The 19,328-nt window shown below is 42.4% G+C and overlaps 1 protein-coding gene across 1 annotated transcript; it reads right to left on the bottom strand.

The window, feature by feature from the left end:
* Nucleotides 1-5,434: 5,434 nt before the first annotated feature.
* ccdc3a (coiled-coil domain containing 3a) lies at nucleotides 5,435-16,759 on the bottom strand. The gene is made up of 3 exons (XM_050036565.1): nucleotides 15,780-16,759; nucleotides 15,089-15,266; nucleotides 5,435-5,923 (listed from the first exon to the last, which is right to left on the bottom strand). Exons 1-3 carry the CDS (start codon nucleotides 16,184-16,186, stop codon nucleotides 5,618-5,620), a joined length of 891 nt encoding a protein of 296 aa, XP_049892522.1. The 5' UTR covers nucleotides 16,187-16,759; the 3' UTR covers nucleotides 5,435-5,617.
* Nucleotides 16,760-19,328: the final 2,569 nt, after the last annotated feature.

Below are 19,328 nucleotides of genomic sequence, written 5' to 3' on the forward strand. Positions count from 1 at the left end.
TGGATATTTTCCCCAAAATTACATTTGAATTAAATTATGAGTGGTCGTCAGGAGAGGATGTGGAAAAGCAAAGCCAGGACTCTTCTGTGCAGACCTCCAGGTGTGTTTGTGTAACATCAGCCGACCTCGACAAACTGGAGAGGAGCAAAAATGAAGCGAACACAGTCAGGAATTATTAATGATCATCTGATGAGGAACTGATGAGGATGAGGGAGAGTGGAAGCTGAATCCGGCCGTGCCAACATCCAGGTTTGCCAACGTTTCATCAGCCGAACTGGACGAAGTTACACAGTTGCAGATCAATGTAAATACAAAGTAGCTTGTGAGTTCCTGGTGTGTGTGCTGCATTGCCTGGCAACAGACTGGGGGAACTGTTTTTTTTCGCGGAGCTACATAACATACTTAAATAATTTATTTCATCACCTTTTGTTAACATTTCCTTACTCAGCATTGCTCTTTAAGCTGTTGTTGAACTGTTGTATAAAAGCCTGCGGCCTCGTGCCTACGACCGAATCACAGCTGTGACGATATACAGTACACATCACTCCTTCTCGTGTGATGCTGCTTAAATATATGTGTGTATATATATACAGTACTGTGCAAAAGTTTTAGGCAGGTGTAAAAAAAAAAAAAAATCTTTATCAAATTAGTATTTGGTGTGACCACCCTTTGCCTTCAAAACAACATCAATTCTTCTCGGTACACGTGCACTTAGTTTTTGAAGGAACTCAGCAGGTAGGTTGTTCTAAACATTGTGGAGAACTAGAGAATTGGAGAATTGAAATCCTTTTCGCAGATGATGTGGTTCTGTTGGCTCCATCACACCGTGACCTCCGGCATGCACTGGAGCATTTTGCAGCCGAGTGTGAAGCAGTTGGGATGAGAGTCAGCACCTCCAAGTCTGAGGCCATGGTCCTCTGTTGGAAACCGGTGGTTTGCCCTCTCCGGGTTGGGGGAGAGTTACTGCCTCAAGCGAGGGAGTTCAAGTATCTTGGGGACTTGTTCACAAGTGAGGGTAGAATGGAGCGTGAGATGGATCGGCGGGTCGGTGCGGCTTCTGTGGTGATGCGGGTGCTGCGCCGGTCCGTTGTGGTGAAGAGGGAGCTGAGCCGGAAAGCAAAGCTTTCAATTTACTGGTCCATCTATGTCCCAACCCTCACCTATGGTCATGAACTCTGGGTAGTGACCGAAAGAATGAGATCGCGGATACAAGTGGCCAAGTTTCCGAGTTTTCTCTGTGGGGTGGCTGGGCTCAGCCTTAGAGATAGGGTGAGGAGCTTGGACATCCGGAGGAAGCTCGGAGTAGAGCCACTGCTCCTTCGCGTCGACAGGGGTCAGTTGAGGTGGCTCGGGCATCTGATCAGGATATGCCTTCTGGGCGCCTCCCGCTGGAGGTGTTCCGGGCACGTCCCACTGGTAGGAGACCCCGGGGCAGACCCAGAACACGTTGGAGGGATTACATATCTCGCCTGGCCTGGGAACGCATTGGGGTCCCCCAGGAGGAGCTGGAAAGTGTTGCTGAGGAGATGGATATCTGGGATGCTTTGCTTGGCCTGCTGCCCCCACGACCCGGCCGCCCTGGATAAGCAGATGAAAATGGATGGATGGATAGAACCAATATATTTCCTTTTTCTTTTTGGATTCTTCATTCACCATGGAGGCATGCTAGAAAAACGTATTTTTTTTCCGTGAATTCAGCATAACACAAGGTCAGTAACTGATATACAAATGGTCATTTGGGGAGTGAAGTATTCCTTTAATTGCATAGAAATTCTCAACCGATCCTCATTCAACGATTCGTACAATATCATACTAATTAGTGCCCCACAAATGATGTTATGTTATTTAAAAAAAAAAAAAAAAAGTTAGAGAGGTTAGGTTTAGGCAAGTGAAGTTATTGAGGTTAGGCTAAAGAAAAGAAACATTGCAACAACATACCTTAAAATGTTCACACAGTTGGGACACCCATTAGCTCACCTGGTAGAACAGGTGCCCCATGTACAAAGTCTTTGTCCTTGCCACAGCGGCTGCTAGTTTGATTCCAACCTGTGGCCCTTTGCTGCATGTCATCCACCCTCTCTCTTCCCCCTGATGCTAAAACAACTGTCCCATCAGTTAAACACAAAGAAGCCCAAAAAATAAACACCAATCTTGTGGGGAAAGTCCAACGTTTTGTGACCCATACACCACCCCAACCTTTGAGCAAACAAGACTGCTTCCGTCTTTATTGTTTACTCCTATCAGCACATTGATCACGTGATGGCAGCCTTCCCAAACATGTGGATTATACAAGAATAACTGGCTCATGATTACGCAGTATATGTACAAATTTTGGTGCAATCCTTTTAATAGGAAAACATACACCAAGTGCAGGAGACCAGCCTGAAATTACGCACTCAGTGGCTTTAATCACCAGACTAAATATTACATTGTATGTTTCTGCAGACTGTGATTATGTTACATTTGTTTGTCTCATATGTGGCCGACATGTTGAAATCATGTGTTTCTTTACCCTTTAGTTGTCTATTGTATGTGGTGACAGCACTGTGGTTAACACATGGTTATGCTTAGCCACAAAAACCATGTAGTTGGGGTTAGGAAAACATAATGTCTGGGCTTCAAATACCCAGTGTGGTAACTACAAGCACAGCTGGAAATGTCTCGAACTCTAGTTAAAAAATACATTGGCTGCTGCAGAGTTTGCAAAGATATAAAGTACTTCCTGTGCCTGTGTTACTTGCATGCTAACTAAGCATATACCAGAAGATGAAGGTCTGCTACACCTTGTTATTTTAACATCTTCATCACAACTGCAGGTCATAATTCATCCATCATCCATCACCTCATCATCACCTCACCATCACTGAGCGTTTGAACATGTGCCACATGAGAGAAGCTGCAATTTAGCTTTTGATGAATGCACCTCTCTCTCTTTCTGCATCCTTCTCCATCCACCCTGCCTCTCGTTTTGTCATCATTTGGTGATTTGTTTTCCTTGCATTCGCCGAGGTCTCGTGATGTGACGGTTGCTCACCTCCCTCCGGAGCTTTTGGTTTTCCAGACTGAATTAGAGGAATATTTCGGCGACGTCCTGCTGCTCAGAACATTGCTGCCCACACAAACACATTCCAGTCACTTGATGGACCAGACACACACACACACACACACACACACACACACCGCTCTCTCCTCAAGTACTACACATATACAATGTCTCCTCTGACCTTAACCTCTCTTTACACTCTCTGCGTGATGCTGTAGGGCTTAACTCAACCGCTGAGTGTGTGTGGCTATTTGTTTTTTTGTACTCCACTGACCCAGATGTTAATAGTCTTCTCTCAAACATTGTCACGTTCACACTGATGTTCATCCAAGTTCAATTTTATATGCGGAAAAAACATTCATACAAAAATATCCATGTACAAGCTGATGTTCCAGACTTTAAAGAGCTCAACTTAATAATAAATGAACCTTTTCAAACATCCCAGAATTCTCATTCTCAGTTGCACCACTCACTACTCACAATGTCAGTCAAAGAAACAGTCACAACATCATTGCTTCAACAGGCCGTGAAAACATAAAAGGCATTTTTGAATTTGTCTTTTTTTGTGTTTAACTTCAGTTGTGTGGTTGCTGCAGGTTGTCCTACAATATGTGTTGCAAAAAGCTGCATAAACTAAAGACTATAAATGCTACTACAACTCATTCAATGACTTGAAGCTGTTATAATCAAAATGTTTATATTAATGAGTCAAATTAGTATGTGTATAGTGAAAAGGGTTGCTTATAGTGAGGTACCAAAAGAGAATTATCACCCAACTCTGCAGTTCCACTCAGAGCATTTTAGCATCTTTCAGCTCAAGTTTTGTTTTTAGCCTGCACCTTTAATGTTTTGATTTAATCTAATCTCTCTCATCAGTGTTTCCAGTTGCAGCCAGGGGCTCCTCTCTGTAATAAAAGAATAGGTACACCACCCGTCCAACACCGAACAACAAACGGACTAAAGTTAGCAACTAGCCTACGAACAAGTCGAACATTTTCCAGCTGAAGACACAGACATTTTTTTTCACTGGCGTTCACCAGGTTGCCAGAAGCAAAAGTTCAAATGAATACTGGATGTCTCACCCCAGTCTCACTCTAAGGTCATTGACATATGGCGCTTGGGCAGTTACTTGTAGCGTCAGGTACCAATGAAAAAAGGTGTCCTTCAACGTCGGCATGATACATAGCCGCTTGAGTTTAACGGGGCCCAGTGGTGTCAGATGGAAATGCGGCGGGGCAAGATGAAAAGTTAAGGCGGCATAAGTCCCAGTGGGGCAGGAGGGAAGGGTAGTGGATGGGTTCCAGCAAACACTGACTTTCACCCAGGAGAGCGGCGTTTGCGTCCTGTAAGATTGTAAAGCCAAACCCTGTTCTTTTTTCCTAAACCCAACCATGTGCGTTTGTTGTTGAAGGGAAAAAAATGTAAATTTGCGGTGTTATACCAATGTAGTGCGTTTATTTTTAAAGAGACTGTATGTAAACGTTAAATTTTCTGTGTATTTTGAAAGAAGACAATGCATGTAACAGGCAGAACTTGACACAGAGTCCCAGAACATCAACAACCAACGCATCCAGGGTACCTTGCATGTCGTATCTGGATGTCGAAAGTCTATGACCAAACATCATGGACTTTCGTAAGGGACCGCTTGTTAACAAGTTACTCATATCAACCTGAAAGTGATGCAACTCAATCACAAGAATAGTGCTGACATTTTAAGTTTTTGTTACAATTGTTACATTTGTACATTTTGTATATAGTGACTATGTTGAAACTTTATGTTTCTTTACGTTACAATGTTAATTTTATGTCGTGACAATGCTGTGGTTAAAGTGTGGTTAGGTTTTGGCGCAAAACCCACTTGGTTAGAGTTTGGAAAAGATCATGTTTGGGCTTAAAATATCCTGTTCGGTCGCTAACACAGCCATGTTGCAAACTGTTGTTAAAAAACACTCACTTTTACTGCCTAGTTGGTACTCCATCCGACTTGTAAAATAGGTGGTGTACCCCTTTCACCAAATTCTTATTTCTCTCTTCTCGTCTTGCTCCAGCATAAATGGACCTCACCAATAGTTTTAACATATGAACTTCTTTTATGTAGGGTTGGGGAAACCAGCACTCCAATAAGCTCCTGCCGTCACTGTAACTCTTGTCACTCACAGCTGTGCTTTGTATTGGAGCAAAAACACATCCTATGTGATCACGGCCTGAGAGGAGCATTGAGCAGCAACTGAATCCAGTTGTAGAAGGCAGCAGAGCTACAGTGCTGCTCCACCTGCGAGAGTAATCATCGAGAAAATAAATGTTTGATTCTCTTTCAGGAAACTTCTTGAACTTTTGTCAGTTGACCAGGAATGATCCTGACGGTCACTCTTGTGTGATAGCAATCAGGGATACAAAAGGAAGGACTAGTTTATTTACAGGAAAGTTATGGAGATTATAACTTTAAGGTGTGTTTACTCATATGTGACAGCTGCTATTTGTTTGTCCCTTACATAGAGACCGCCCAGCAGTCTCTCGCTCTCCACGGCCAGTTTTCAGTCCAGGTGGGTGGAAGATTGGGGCAGGTGGGATTCGTTAAAGCTGCATTCTCTTGCGTATCGTCGTGCTTGCGTAACGCCCCGGTGGAGGCTCCTCCTGTGTTATGGCATTGAGGTGATGCCCCGCCCTCCGCTCCGCAGCCTTCAGCTTCTCTCGCAGCTCCTGCGCCTCCTGCTCGGCCTTGCGCGCAGCCTTGCGGGCGTTTCTCAGAGAGCGCTTCACCTTCCGAACGCGCTCCTTCAGCTGCCGGTTCCTCCTCTCCGCAGCGGCCAGGCGCTCCTGCATCTTGCGGCCTCGCTCCTCCTCCTCGAACAGTGCAGCCTGCACCGAGGAACACAGCAGCTGGAGAAAGGAAGGAGAGGGAAAGTAAGTTAACATACAGCAAGGATTGTTTTCTTAACAGGCAAAGCAAACTGTTGTAAACTGGCAGTTGCCATCTTGTCAGCTGGTTTTATAGTGTGGGAGCACTGGTGATGTGGGTTTCCCAGCAGCCCCTTTGAGAAAATGAGAAAATCTTTTTCCCTTTGATGTCCACAGTACGGTTGCTTCTCCCCTACTCTTGCTTGTTCTCCTCTGCAAAGAAAACCCCACTTGTAAGGAGGGAGGATGGGGACATAAAGCGGAGGTCCTGACCCTTGTCATTTACATTTATCCCCACGGGCTCCCTACCAGAGCAAAAACACTGGGGGACCATGTTTATGTGTGTCTGTGTAACATAAATGTATCACCCCATGGACCTCCCTTCTCTCCCTGACGATGCAAAGGTCATGTGCTTGGGTAGACCAGAGCTGACCTCAACCAGCAGGGTTAACAGGGGTGAGCGCCATTGTAGTCACAGTGGAAAATGCATGTGTCTTCATATACGACAGCACTTAGTCAGACGAATGTACAAACCTAGCGAAACCTGTGGCAGTACTCTTGTCTGCTTCTCCAAATTGGGGGCATGTCCACCATCATTTATTGTAGGTACTGCACTGACTATGGATAAGAAGGTCAGACAAACCAACTTCAAAAAATCCGAACTGTCCCTGTCATGCTAAGTGTTCCTTGCGTCCCACTAGCATTTTGCTAACAAACACAGTAGAATCAACAGCACCAATATGACCAGAACTCATGTGTTGATTGTATTCTGTATTTGAGTCAGTGTACTTACTTGGATATTTTTTGCTTTGCTAAATGCACTGAAGTAACAGACAGTATATTAATGATACTTTTTTTTCTGTCTCTCTTGGCAATGAAGAACACATTTACGTCCTGTCAAAAGAACTTGCTGTGGCCTGTTAACACCAGCCTCAGATGGCTACAGAATGTGATGTTAATGCCCTCACTACTTACTTTCAAAGTGTTTCTAAGGTGTGTCTTGGTGCCAGTTTTAAGAATTAAATTTGCCATTTCAGCAAATACACTTGGCCTCATTTTTGCCAAGGGCCCGATGAGAAGATAGATATCACTCTTGTGTAAATATTTAGTTTAATATATAATGAGTAAAATGTACTTTTCATTCTAAAACATTGAGATATGCAAAGATTTAGCATTTCATTGGAGCTTCTTTTTACGGAAGAAATAGTGTGAAAACTGTTAACAGTGAGGTCTGTGTGGCTCATTCAATAATGACAATACTGTTGCTGCAAAGAGGGGTTTTGACATGCAACAAAGGTCTCCGGCTGGAATTTAACCAGGGGCACTGCAATTACATGGTATGTGGCTTGGTCATGGTCTAGGTCAAGGGAACGCCCTGCTGTTGAATTTTTAAAATGTTATTTTCATTTCTTGCTGTATGTTTCCTTCATATCCATTTTACTGCAGTGGAAGCATCCTCATCTCAAACATGAATAAGGCATGGACAACCCGAACCTTTTTTTTTTTTTTTTTTTTTTTTTTGTGTAATTTGGGTGAAATGACCATTTAAGGGAAATCTTTTCCCACCCATTTATCCAAACAAAATTCAAATCCAGATTATGTAACACTGGTACATTTTTTTAGAGTTTGAACCCTTTCTCATGCTCATAGGAAGGCTCTCAGCGGGACACCCCCAACACACACTAACACTCACCACCTGTCAAAACATCCGGGTGTTACCTGCCTGCTGTTTAGCATCATCTGTATAAACACAACTTACGGGACATGTGAAGACACACACATGCATGTACAAAATGTCCTCATATTCAAGTGTACAAAAATGTTAAAGAAAGACTGAAGAAGAGCAATGGAGAAGGACTTTCGGTTGGCCTCAAGGATGTTCTGGCAAACCATGAGATGCCTCAGGGAGGGAAGCCAGGGCTTGCCTCAGGCTGTGCTCAGCAGAGAAGAACAGCTGCTGACCCAGACTGGGGATAGTGTCAAGCAGTGGAAGGCGTACTTTGAGGTACTCCTGAACCTGGCCATCACATCCTCTGTGGAGGAGGCAGAATGTGAAAACTTTGGGGAACTCTCGTTCATATCCCTGGCAGAGGTCGCTGAGGTAGTCAAAAAGCTCCCCAGAGGCAAGGCACCAGGTGTGGATGAGATTCGCCCTGAGATGCTGAAGGCTCCGGACATTGCTGGGCTGTCTTGGCTGACACGCCTTTTCAGTGTCAAGTGGAGGTTGGCTACAGTGCCAGTGAAGTGGCAGACTGGGGTGGTGGTCCAAATTTTATAAAAGGGGACCAGAGGGTGTGCTCCAATTATTGGGGTATCACACTGCTCAGCCTGCCTGGGAGGCCTCCAGGGTGCTGGACTGTCGTGGTGAAGCGAGAGCTGAGCTGGAAGGCAAGGCTTTCGATTTACTGGTCCATCTACATCCTAACCCTCACCTGTGGTCATGAGCTTTGAGAAGTGGCCAAAAAGAATGAGATTGTGGATACAAGTGGCCGAAATGAGTTTCCTCTGGTGGCTGGGCTCGGCCTTAGAGATAGGTTGAGGAGCACAGACATCAGGAGGGAGCTAGGATCCCCTCCTCCTTCGTGTTGAAAGGGGTCAGTTGAGGTGGTTCGGGCATCAAATTAGGATACCTCCAAGGCGCCACCCGTTAGAGATGTTCCCAGCACGTCCCACTGGTAGGAGGCCCCGAGGCAGACCCAGAACACACTGGAGGGATTACATATCTCATCTGGCCTGGCAATGCCTTGGGGTCCCCCAGGAGGAGCTGGAAAGCGTTGCTAAGGAGAGGGACTTCTGAGGTGCTTTGCTTGGCCTGCTGCCTTGGCAACCCAGCCCTGAAAAAATGGATTAAAATGGATGGATGGATGGATGGATGGATGGATGGATGGATGGATGGAACCTTTGGTCCAAAACTAGCAAGGCTGCAGAATGTCAAGAGTTAAAATGCATTTAAAGCTGTGCTACACAACAGATAAAATGACTGCATGTAAAATGAAAAGAGGCGCTCATTGTGACAAACCCAGGTAGCCTAATTATCACCCACCTTTGCAATTTCTTTTCGGCGCCATGGAGCATTTTAGTATCTTTCAGCTAATTATTTTGGTTTTTAGTCTCACCACTCTCATCATGGTTCCCAGCCTCAGCAGAAAGTTATCACCACCGTTAGTTAGTAGCTGTTAACAACAGTGGAGCATTTAGCAGCTAACGAGCCAGATGTTTCCTTGAGGAGTTGGTGAAGACCAAAACCTAGCTAAAAAGAGAGCGAATACTGGACTTACATTTGTATTAGGTAGCCAGAAACACAACTCCAGTGCTGTGCAGTGTTGCCCCGTATCTGCTGGGCAACAGTTTTACACTCTTACACATTTACTGTATAAATTAACAGTTGTTGCTAACATGATTGCCATGTCAACTTCATAAGGAGAAAATATGTAAATGTTTTGCCCTGTGTCGCCAAAACATTGACTTTCTACAGGAAAAATATTAACAACATTCAAAATAGTCCTGCTAACATGTAACATATCTGGTCAATAATTAAATTAATATAATTCTCAATTTTTCTACTCATCATAGCATGCATGATTTCTTATGGTCATCTGCTCCAGGCACGCTACTGCAAGTGTTTACATTATGTAGCTTGCAATGCTACATGAAACTACATGCTAACGTCAGAGAAACCTGTAAACTTTGTTTCTGATGTTGTAAATGTCTCTTTCTTATTATATTCCTGCTGGGCCATGTCTGGATGTGTTTGAAAACTTCTGTTCGTGATTTTCCATGTAGAAAGCGCCACTATTCTCCGTTACAGTCATTCCCCAGCTGCGAGTACATTGCTAACGTACATGTAGCTACATGCTAACAAGGAAAAAATGTAATTTTGGTTATTCTTTGTGACAGTCATTTCCTGGCTGCAATGACGGTGCAGAGACGCTGAGATACGGACGACCTGGAAACAATGATGAATCATAGGAGACTGGGCTGTTTTCGGGAAGGGGGCTTAAAGAGACAGGCGCTAAAGCTGAGCCTTCACAGACAGAGGGTGAATACAGGCGTTCCAGCACAGACTGTATGAGGAAAATAAAGTGTTTTTTGACCATTAAAACACATAAACATGTAAACATGTTTTGGTAGAAAACTTAAATACAAGTATGAACCTGTCATCCGTAATGTTTACCATTTGCTGTCAACAACAGAGAGGCAAGGGTTAGATGGATTCCTTTAGTTGGATACATCTCTACGTTGCCCACGTTTCTACCTCTCCACACATTCATATTAGCAAAACTTAATACTGGAACTTTTATGTGAGGAATAATGAAGAAAAGATATTGTAAACAGGTGAGAGAGTAGAGGGTTGTAGGGGGACATGTGTATGTCTGTGTGTTTCCAGCCTGACCTGACTGCTCGTTTATTTCTACAGGCTTTTGATTCGTTTTTCTATCTGTATATAGAGACTCAGCATGAGTCCACCCCACTCACACACACACACACATTCAGTGACTTTAGAGCTTCACTATTGACGTCAAAGAGACAAGCCAGGATTTCTCCTCTTCTCCTGAGGTTTTATTTTGCTTTGTGTGTGTGTGCGTTTGTGTGTGTGTGTGTGTGTGTGTGTGTGTGTGTGTGTGTGTGTGTGCGCGTAGGGATGGGTGATTAGAAAACAGACAAAAAGAGGAAAAAAGACAAAGAGCGAGTGAGCGATGAAGAGATAAAAAGAACAAAAGGGAGGCAGAGGGAAAAAGGAAAACAAAGACGAGACAGACAAAGTGGGAGCTTTAACTACTGAGGGAAACAGGCAGACTGTGTTGTCCTCCTTTTATCCCTCTATGCGTCCACATAAAATTCTTAATGAGAGTCAGAAAACGTGTTAAAGGTGTTTATATGACTGTTACTACTGTAGCGTTCCCCTGCTGTGGTCATGATCAAATCATTAGAAGGCATGTAAACATGGAAATCTGCTGATGGAGACATAGGCCTATTCGAGGAATTTGCCTTCATCTTGTAGGTGAAGGACAAAGGACCTGAAAGAATATCAGAAATTAGATGGGATATCTTTCAGGGGTAAAAAGAAATCTGTATTAAACAGATGAACAGCCGGCTTACAGCAGTGTCGTGGTTAAAGCTGCTCTGAGTGTTGCTGATAAGAGGAGGCTTTAACAAAAGCTAATTGAAGGCTCTGGCAGAAAAGTGGAGGAAGTCTCCAGTTTATCCTTTTGGAGGGGCGTCTGGTTCCCATGAGGCTGAAACCAGAAGCAAACAACCTCCCAGCTCCAATTTTAAGGGATGTTTTGTGTTTAAACTCCAGCTAAATCATGTCTCAGAACCTCAAAGCACTGAGAGAGGGATTCAGCCAAGGAAACACCTCCGAAATCCTTTGGCAATAGATAGATAGACAGATAGTGAAATTAGACATCAGATCTTGTTGGTTTTAATTAAATTTTAATTACAGTGAGGCAAAATGGAAGGAGAGAAAGAGAAGAGAGATTTTCTTTTGTTTTAAATCTGATACAGAAGGCAGAGAAACATGGACGGGTAAAGAGAGGCATGAAGAGGAAGAAGAGGGTCCTTCCATCTCATCATCCTCCATAAATACCTAGAGCAAAACACCTGTTTTGTCCCGGCCACCCTGGAGGTCATGGCCTCTACGTGCGAGTGCATGTCCTCTAAATGAACAGCGTCTTTAAACCCAACGTCACTGACCTTTGACCATAAAGTTCAGACCCTGCAGGTCAAACCCAAAGAGAGCTAAGACACCAGACCATAACACCTTTCCTGGTTCAGTTCTTCAGTTTTGACTGTCGACAATAAACAAATGCCATAAATCCATTTAGGAAGCAATTCTGTCTGCTGCAGGTAGCGTTCAGGACAGTCAGGAGCAAGGTGCAACATCGCTAACAGGTATTGATCTGAACAGTGTCTGTGACACTCTACACAAATAGGTCCAAATGTATTGATCTTCCATTGACTTTCATGATCCTAATGATGCTGTTGTGTGATGTTTTTTCAGTATGACTTTTTCCCCAGTTCTGGATACAACTTGAGTCATCTGTTGGGGCAAGTCCACGTCAGGTCAATGGAGATTCGTCAAAGTCTAACATCAGATCAAAGGAGACCTGTCAAAGTCCAGGCTCATATCAGTGGACACAAATCTAACAAAAAATGCAAGTCAATGAAGTTACTTAGGGCAAGCCCAATTCAAGTCTCAAGTCCTTTGAGACAAGTCAAAACCTGTATGGCACAAGTGCAAGAAGCTTCAAGTCACGAGAGACAAATGGGGGTGAGTCCAAGTCAAGTTTCAAATAATTGTAGAAGAGATCATTTTAAGTCTCAGGACAATAAGACAGGTGAAGTCAAGATTCATTTGATGCAAATCATGTCTAGTGTTATTCAAGACAAGTCGTTTCAAAATTCACTGATAACAAGTCCAAGTCTCAACTCGGCAGAGAAAAAGTCAAGTCCAAGGTTATTCATAACAAACCCAAGTCAAGTCTCAAGTCATTTGGGACCAATTCCAGCTAAGTCTCAAGTCATTTGGGACCACTTCAAGTTAAGTATAAAGTCACTGAAGTAAGGTTAGGTCAAAATGAACTTGAGAGAAGTCCAAGTCAGCTCTCACAACAGTGGAGACAAGACAAGCCCAAGGTCACTTATAACGAGGCCAAGTCAAGTCTCAAGTTATTCGGGACCAGTTCAAGTCTCAAGTCATTTGTGACCACTTCAAGTTAAGTCTCCAGTCACTGAAGTAAAGTAAAATCAAAACTAATTTGAGACAAGTCCAAGTCAACTCTCGCATCAGCGGAGACGAGTCAAGCCCAAGGTCATTTATAACAAGGCCAAGTCAAGTCACAAGTAATTCAGGACAACTTCAAGTCTCAAGTCATTTGGGACTGCTTCAAGTTAAGTCTCAAGTCACTGAAGTAAGGTTATGTCAAAATTAATTTTAAACAAGTCCAAGTCAACTCTTGTGTCAGTGGAGACAAGTCAAGCTCAAGGTCATTTAAAACAAGTCCAAGTCATGTCTCAAGTAATTTGGGACCAGTTTAAGTTAAGTCTCATGTCAATGAAGTAAAGTCAAAATAGTTTAAGACAAGTTCAAGTGAACTATTGAGTCAATGGAAATCAAGCTAGGTTAACTCTTTAATCATTCATGACCTATCCAAATCAAGTCTCAAGTCAACTGAAACAAGTACAAATCAAGTCTCAAGTCAACTGAAACAAGCCCAAATCAAGTCTCAAGTCGCTGAAATAAGTCCAAATCAAGTCTCAAGTCAACTAAAACAAGTCCAAGTCAAGTCTCAAGTCAACTAAAACAAGTCCAAATCAAGTCTCAACTCAACTGAAACAAGATCAAATCAAGTCTCACATCAGTTGAAACAAGTCTAAATCAAGTCTCAAGTCAACTGAAACAAGTCTAAATCAAGACTCACATCAACTGAAACAAGTCCATTTCAAGTCTAAAGTCACTGAAATAAGTCAGAATCAAGTCTCAGGTCACTGAAACATGTCCAAATCAAGTCTCAAGTCAACTGAAACAAGTCCAAATCAAGTCTCAAGTCATTTAAGACAAGTAAAAGTAAAGCTCTGAAATAACCAATATTCAGTGAGGAATGCAAGTCAATTGTTAGTCTTTCAGGTCTCCAAATGTTGACCATGATATTAAGGTAAAATGTTTTTCTAGTTAGTGTGAGGTCACTTCAGTTCAAAACGCAGGTTTGTGGCCATACAAGGTCAGTCACTATCTTTCTTATATTGTTCCAGGATTTAAGCAGCCAAGTCTTAGTTTTTAACTGATAAAGTCAAGTCTTGAGGAAGTCAGCTCTAAATTAAGTAAAATCTTAAAAACACTACAGTCCAAGTCATGCCTCAAACTTGTGACTTAACTCTTACCGGAGTATCAAGCCTACAACAGTACCACCAAATGAAAACATCTTCAACAGCTAAACAGATGCCCTCGTTTCAAACTAAGGGCAAAAACTTGTTCCATTTCCAGCTGCCGTGTTCTGTCTTGTCTGATGTGCAACCTGCTCAACTCAATCAGAGAAGGAGTGATAATTAATGCAACAGATTTTTCTTCTTCTGTCGACAAGGTTCGGCTTATCTCTGATTCCAGGTCAGTAAGCTGTTACTTCATACTGTTGTGAATCAAAGCTGCGGACTGACACACTTCCAAACTGCGGCCTGTCAGAGATGTGGATTTTCATTATCTGACCTTTGACCTTTGGACGGTCAGCATCCTGTATGCCTGAGGAGCCAGACGGAGAGACCTCGACCAATCAACAATTGCTTTGATCTTCAACAGGCTGGGAGGTGATCGCATGTGACCAATCACATGCTGGGAATCTTTTAAGAGTATAATCAAGTCTTCTGTGCATGTGTGTGAGTGTTCTTGTTTTTTTTGTTAATCCTTTGAAGATAAGAACAGTGAGGTGATATTTTTAAATGTGTGTGTGTGTGTGTGTGTGTGTGTGTGTGTGTGGGTGTGGGTGTTTGTGTAGCTCTGCACTGTGCCAGAGGGTAGTTAAACTGTGTTTCTACTGATCCTCACCACATTCCTGTCAGCAGAGTCACAACTCAGCTCAGGATTAGGTGTCCACACACACACACACACACACACACACACACACACACACAGACACACACACACACACACACACACACACCGTACCTCACTCTGCCGCCTCACTTTTGCTCCACACTCTGCATTCATATTCACTTTTTAGCGACAACAGTATATGTACATATTACTGAAAAAGACAAAACCTTAACAATAGTTCTTGGCTGACCCCCCACCTCCAGTTCCCTGCACCCTGCTGTTTATCTGGACTGCTAATCTGTTATCTCCATGGTAACAAGATGGTGTCAGGTTTGTTTACATCCTCTGTAAACACCAAAAAAAAGCTGACTTGAGTGAAGAAGGAGATTTTTTTTGCTTATTTCTTCAGAATTTAATGAGGCTGTACAAGGAGATGGGAGTCATTTTGTTTTCAAGGAAGCAGCAAGCATCACTATGGCAACCACCTCTCCAATCATGTTGCATGTCAGTCCTCAGGGTTACAATTCTTGCTTTAGTTTTAGACATTCAAAGGGAGAAAAGTTGCACGATAACACACAGAAAAATGTGTGTGTGGTGGAAACAATGTGAAGCCCTACCCTGCTGTCCTCCTGGATGTCCCACTCAGGGCTGAAGGTGTGGAAAGGCTGGCTTCCTTGGGTGCAGTTGGAGAACTGGAAGAGGCTGGAGAAGGTGCGTCTGTTATCGGATGTGTCGGGAAAGATGGCGTCCTGGAAGTTGACGCCGTGCGGGAGGATGTTGTAGTTCTCGTCCATCCTGCAGAGGAGATAAACAGGAAAACTGAGCAGAAAGCTGAGGCTGCTGCAGGAGTTATTGGGTTGTGCAGTAGCTGTTCAACCAAATCAAGTCCAGCTTTGTATGTTACATTGCAACTGCATTGCATAGGTTAGAAATGCATCATATTTACTGTAATAAGACTGAAGTTTGCTTTGCAGGTTCTTTGCAAAATAACTATAAACACAGCTGTCAGATATGTAGTGAATAAAAAGTACAAAATATCAAATCTCACTTGATAGAAATACTTCAGCAGTCTGAAGTGTATACCTCAAAATTATATTTAAATACAGTAAAAGACAAAAGACAGAACCACAGAGGACTTATTAGAGTGTTAGTGTCAAGTTGCTATTTTGCAAAACGCATTTCTGTCTGGTAAAACGTTTTATGGCAACAATAAAACTTAATTATAGTCTGCTGTGAGTACAGTTTGAATTAGTGTCCAGCTGTCTGTTGAAACTATTTGGATAAATGCGTCCATGCCTTTGACCTCACCTGAGGAAGAAGAAGTAGGAGTAGTTCTCCATCACGGTGTGGGACTGGCAGGACAGGTATCCCAGCCCGGTCAGGTTGAGCCTTGATCCAGTCGGCACCTCCAGCATGCTGCCCCAGGCCTGGTCGCACAGCAACTCCACCTCAGCAGAGTACAGCAGCCCTTCCTCCGCGCCCTCGTACCCATACCCGAACCCGAAGGGCAGCGAGTTGTAGAGGCTGCCCGCCCCGCCGCCCAGGGGCTCCCGGTGGATCGCCAGGACGCGGGCGTACACGATGATCTCCGCCAGCTCCGCCCGGCAGCCCTCGCTCAGCGGCCGCCACTCGGAGGGAAGCTGGCACCCGTGCGTAAAAGTGTCCAAATGCGTAAAAACGCCGAGCGCTGTGAGGAGGAGAGCTGTGGAAAACATCCTGAAGCTTCTGGGAGTTTGTAAACCCTGTGGTGATGCTTTAGTGGAGAAAAATAAATGTTCCTATTTGATCCAAACTGACTGTTTAAGCTGAGTGTCAGAGTCCTCAAGCATCCAAGCTGCTAAAAGTGAGTTGGAAAAGCTGCGTTTATAGAACTAAACTCTTGACGGTCACCTGGACACTTTAGGATGCTCCACTTGACCAAAAATTGGTGAGTAAACCTGCACAGACTCAGATCTTCTCACCTTCACACTCTTAAAGAGAACTCAGCAGTCATGGCCATTTGCACAAACTACTCCAACCTGCTGCAGCGCTCCCAGTGTTCCCACCTCATCTGTCCGCTGTGGGAGCGTCAAGCTGCACCAGAGCGCACGGGTGCTGCGTTCAAGGACTGATGTGACGCTCCGACATTTGCAGCTTTCATTTGATCTGGTTGGGGCGCTCAAGTGCTATCTAGTTGTAGAATAATAAGGTTGCTAAACTTTATGTCCGTAACATTGTAAAGCAAATGGTATATCAATGAATCGTGATTTAGTTATTTTCTAAATGTAACCAAATTTAAATAAATGGTGACGGTGGCTATTTTGGCAAACTGCAAGCATTTTCATTTTATTTTATTTTATTTTTGCTTATTTCCACCAGTGTGATGACTTTCTGAAAACAATGACTCACTTATTTTAGAATAAAGACATAGTATCCCAAAATAATGATAAACTCTCAAATGAATTACTTGTTTATTTAAAGATAATAATTTAGTATAATAAACTCTCAAATTAATAGCTTAGTATCTCAAAATTATGACTCAGTAACTCAAAAAAAATTGATAAACACTCAAATTAAATACTTGCTTATTTAGAAATTATGACTTAGTACCTCAAAAATAATGAGTTAGTATCTCAAATTAATGACTTGCGTATTTAGAAATAATCATTTAGTATAATGAACTCTCAAATTAATAACTTAGTATCTCAAAATTATGACTCAGTAACTCAAAAATAATGATACACTCTCAAATTAATGACTTGGGTATTTAAAAATAGCCTAATAAGTATCTCAAAAATAATGAGAAACAATACTATGTCAATATTTTCACTAACTTATTATTTATGAGATGCAAAGTCTTTATTTGCAAAAACTTTCTCATCATAATGACTTAGAGAACATTTATTTTCTCATCAAACTGGTGGAAATGGGCTTCCACAGCTTTGGATGCAACTCTTAAAAAGTTTCCATTTTTCCGGTAGCGCACTTGAAAGCATCCAAAAGGATCAGAGAGGGAAAAACCTATCAGTCCCAGTCAAATAGAAAAGTGGGTCCTACTGATGGAGAGCTGCCCTGGAGAAGTTCTTCCTTGAGGAGGTTCCAAGTGGATAATCTGGATGAATTTCACAATGACATCACCGATTGATTACAGTAGTCAACAGTGGGACACATGAGATAAACATTAGGATAATGGCAGTCATTATTCCTGTGAATGTGCATGCAGCTCAATGGGCTATTAAATCTCTACTGCGCCAAATACAGAAACCATGATGCTATAATGACCTGTCAGCTGCTCTTGTTTGAAATGCTCCATGAAACAGCAGAAAGGTTGGCCCTAGAGTGAACAGAGCTTGTGATACACTATCATTAGGACCTGATTTGGGATAGAGTTGCTACCCAAGCAGTTTTGTTTCACCTCAGCCAGCATTTCAGTGGTGGTAATGTTTAATTTTTTCAGTTTTGCTAAGAAAACACTGCCATCTAATGGACACTGGCAGGGACAGCATGTATGTATTTTCATTTTATATAATGGATTATCTAAATAAATAAAATAGCTAAATGCTTTTGATATTTTAGATTTGCCTTAATGGGTTGCTTTTTACTCAAGTTTGGACTAAAGCAAAAAAAATGGAGGGCTTATTGTGATTCATTAATATTCAATAGTGACCTTGATGTGATTTTGTAAACAATATTGCCAGCTTTTACACCAGAACATATGTTAATAATTATAATTTATATTTCCCAAGATCTAAACAGATGAACGTGACTGTCAGGGCGTTTTAGGGAGTCTCCAGTCTTTCCTATTTTGTTTTCAAAGAGCAGCAAGGTGACTCCTAAAGGGAATTCCCGCTGTCAGCTGATGTCCCGCCCTCAGCTGTCAGGCTAACACTGATGTGTAAAACATGCGGATGGATCTGGCGCACAGCGGCTGTGTTCATCCGCAGCTACTGTTAATCATACTCAGATCTGCTCACTGCTCTGCGACGTCACTTCGAGGAAATGAAAACCTTCGTTAGAGCCACTGCGTCGAGCCAGCGATGGTTAGTTCAATGTGGACAGGAAGCACTGAAAACAAGCTTTCAAAATAAGAGCTTAAACTTGAAGTTGATTAAATATAACAGGTTTGTAAGACCAATTAATTGTTAGGGTAGTCTAATGGGGATTAGTGTAGAATTGAGTGACACAAATTGAGATTTAATAATGTGGAATTATTCAATTAATTAACACTACTTTCAAAATAAAAAAATAACATCTTGTGAGACTGAACTTAACAGAGTGACCAGTTTTTCTAAAAATGTATGTTCCCAAATCTGTCCAAAACTGAACAGAATGTGAACAACTGTAAAACAAATGTATCAGTGTTTCAGGTTCACTGTTGCAAAATGTATATTTCCATCTAAATCAGCAAATCTCGACACCATAACATTAGAAGGGAAGAAATGATTCAATGTCACATACTTGCCAGTTCCAAAATGATTTCCCTCTTGGTGAGATTTTTGTTTGAGAAGAAAAACATTGTCTTATATGTTCATTAGTACATTTTCAATTTGTAATATCTATCCCATTTATGAGTAACACAGGTTCTATTCTTATTGAGACATATGTTTTTTATGGTGACATATGGTGGTATAAACTTGCGGGGATGGCCCCAACCACAGATCTAAATTTTCATAGCTTAGTAAATGGTCACTGCTATCAAACACATTGATTACACAGATGATAGTTTTATCTATTCAACTTTGCAATAATCAATTGTAGGTTAATAGAAAGAAAGATTATGTTGTTGGTATCATTAGCTAAATTGTAGCAGACTAGAGTTGTTTTAGTCTACTAATTGCATATTTCTTTTCCATCACATTGTGGCCTTTCCCCCTGTTT

This window comes from Epinephelus moara, chromosome 23 (assembly GCF_006386435.1).
Source record: "Epinephelus moara isolate mb chromosome 23, YSFRI_EMoa_1.0, whole genome shotgun sequence".
Taxonomy (NCBI): Eukaryota; Metazoa; Chordata; class Actinopteri; order Perciformes; family Serranidae; genus Epinephelus; species Epinephelus moara.

Bases quoted from the DNA above. Each gene is read 5' to 3' on its own strand.
- ccdc3a (XM_050036565.1), bottom strand. From the start codon at position 16,186: ATGTTTTCCACAGCTCTCCTCCTCACAGCGCTCGGCGTTTTTACGCAT. The intron at 15,267-15,779 runs GTGAGGTCAAAG...TCTCCTCTGCAG, and splicing joins TCCTACTTCTTCTTCCTCAG to GATGGACGAGAACTACAACA. The intron at 5,924-15,088 runs GTAGGGCTTCAC...TCCTTTCTCCAG, and splicing joins ACATCCAGGAGGACAGCAGG to CTGCTGTGTTCCTCGGTGCA.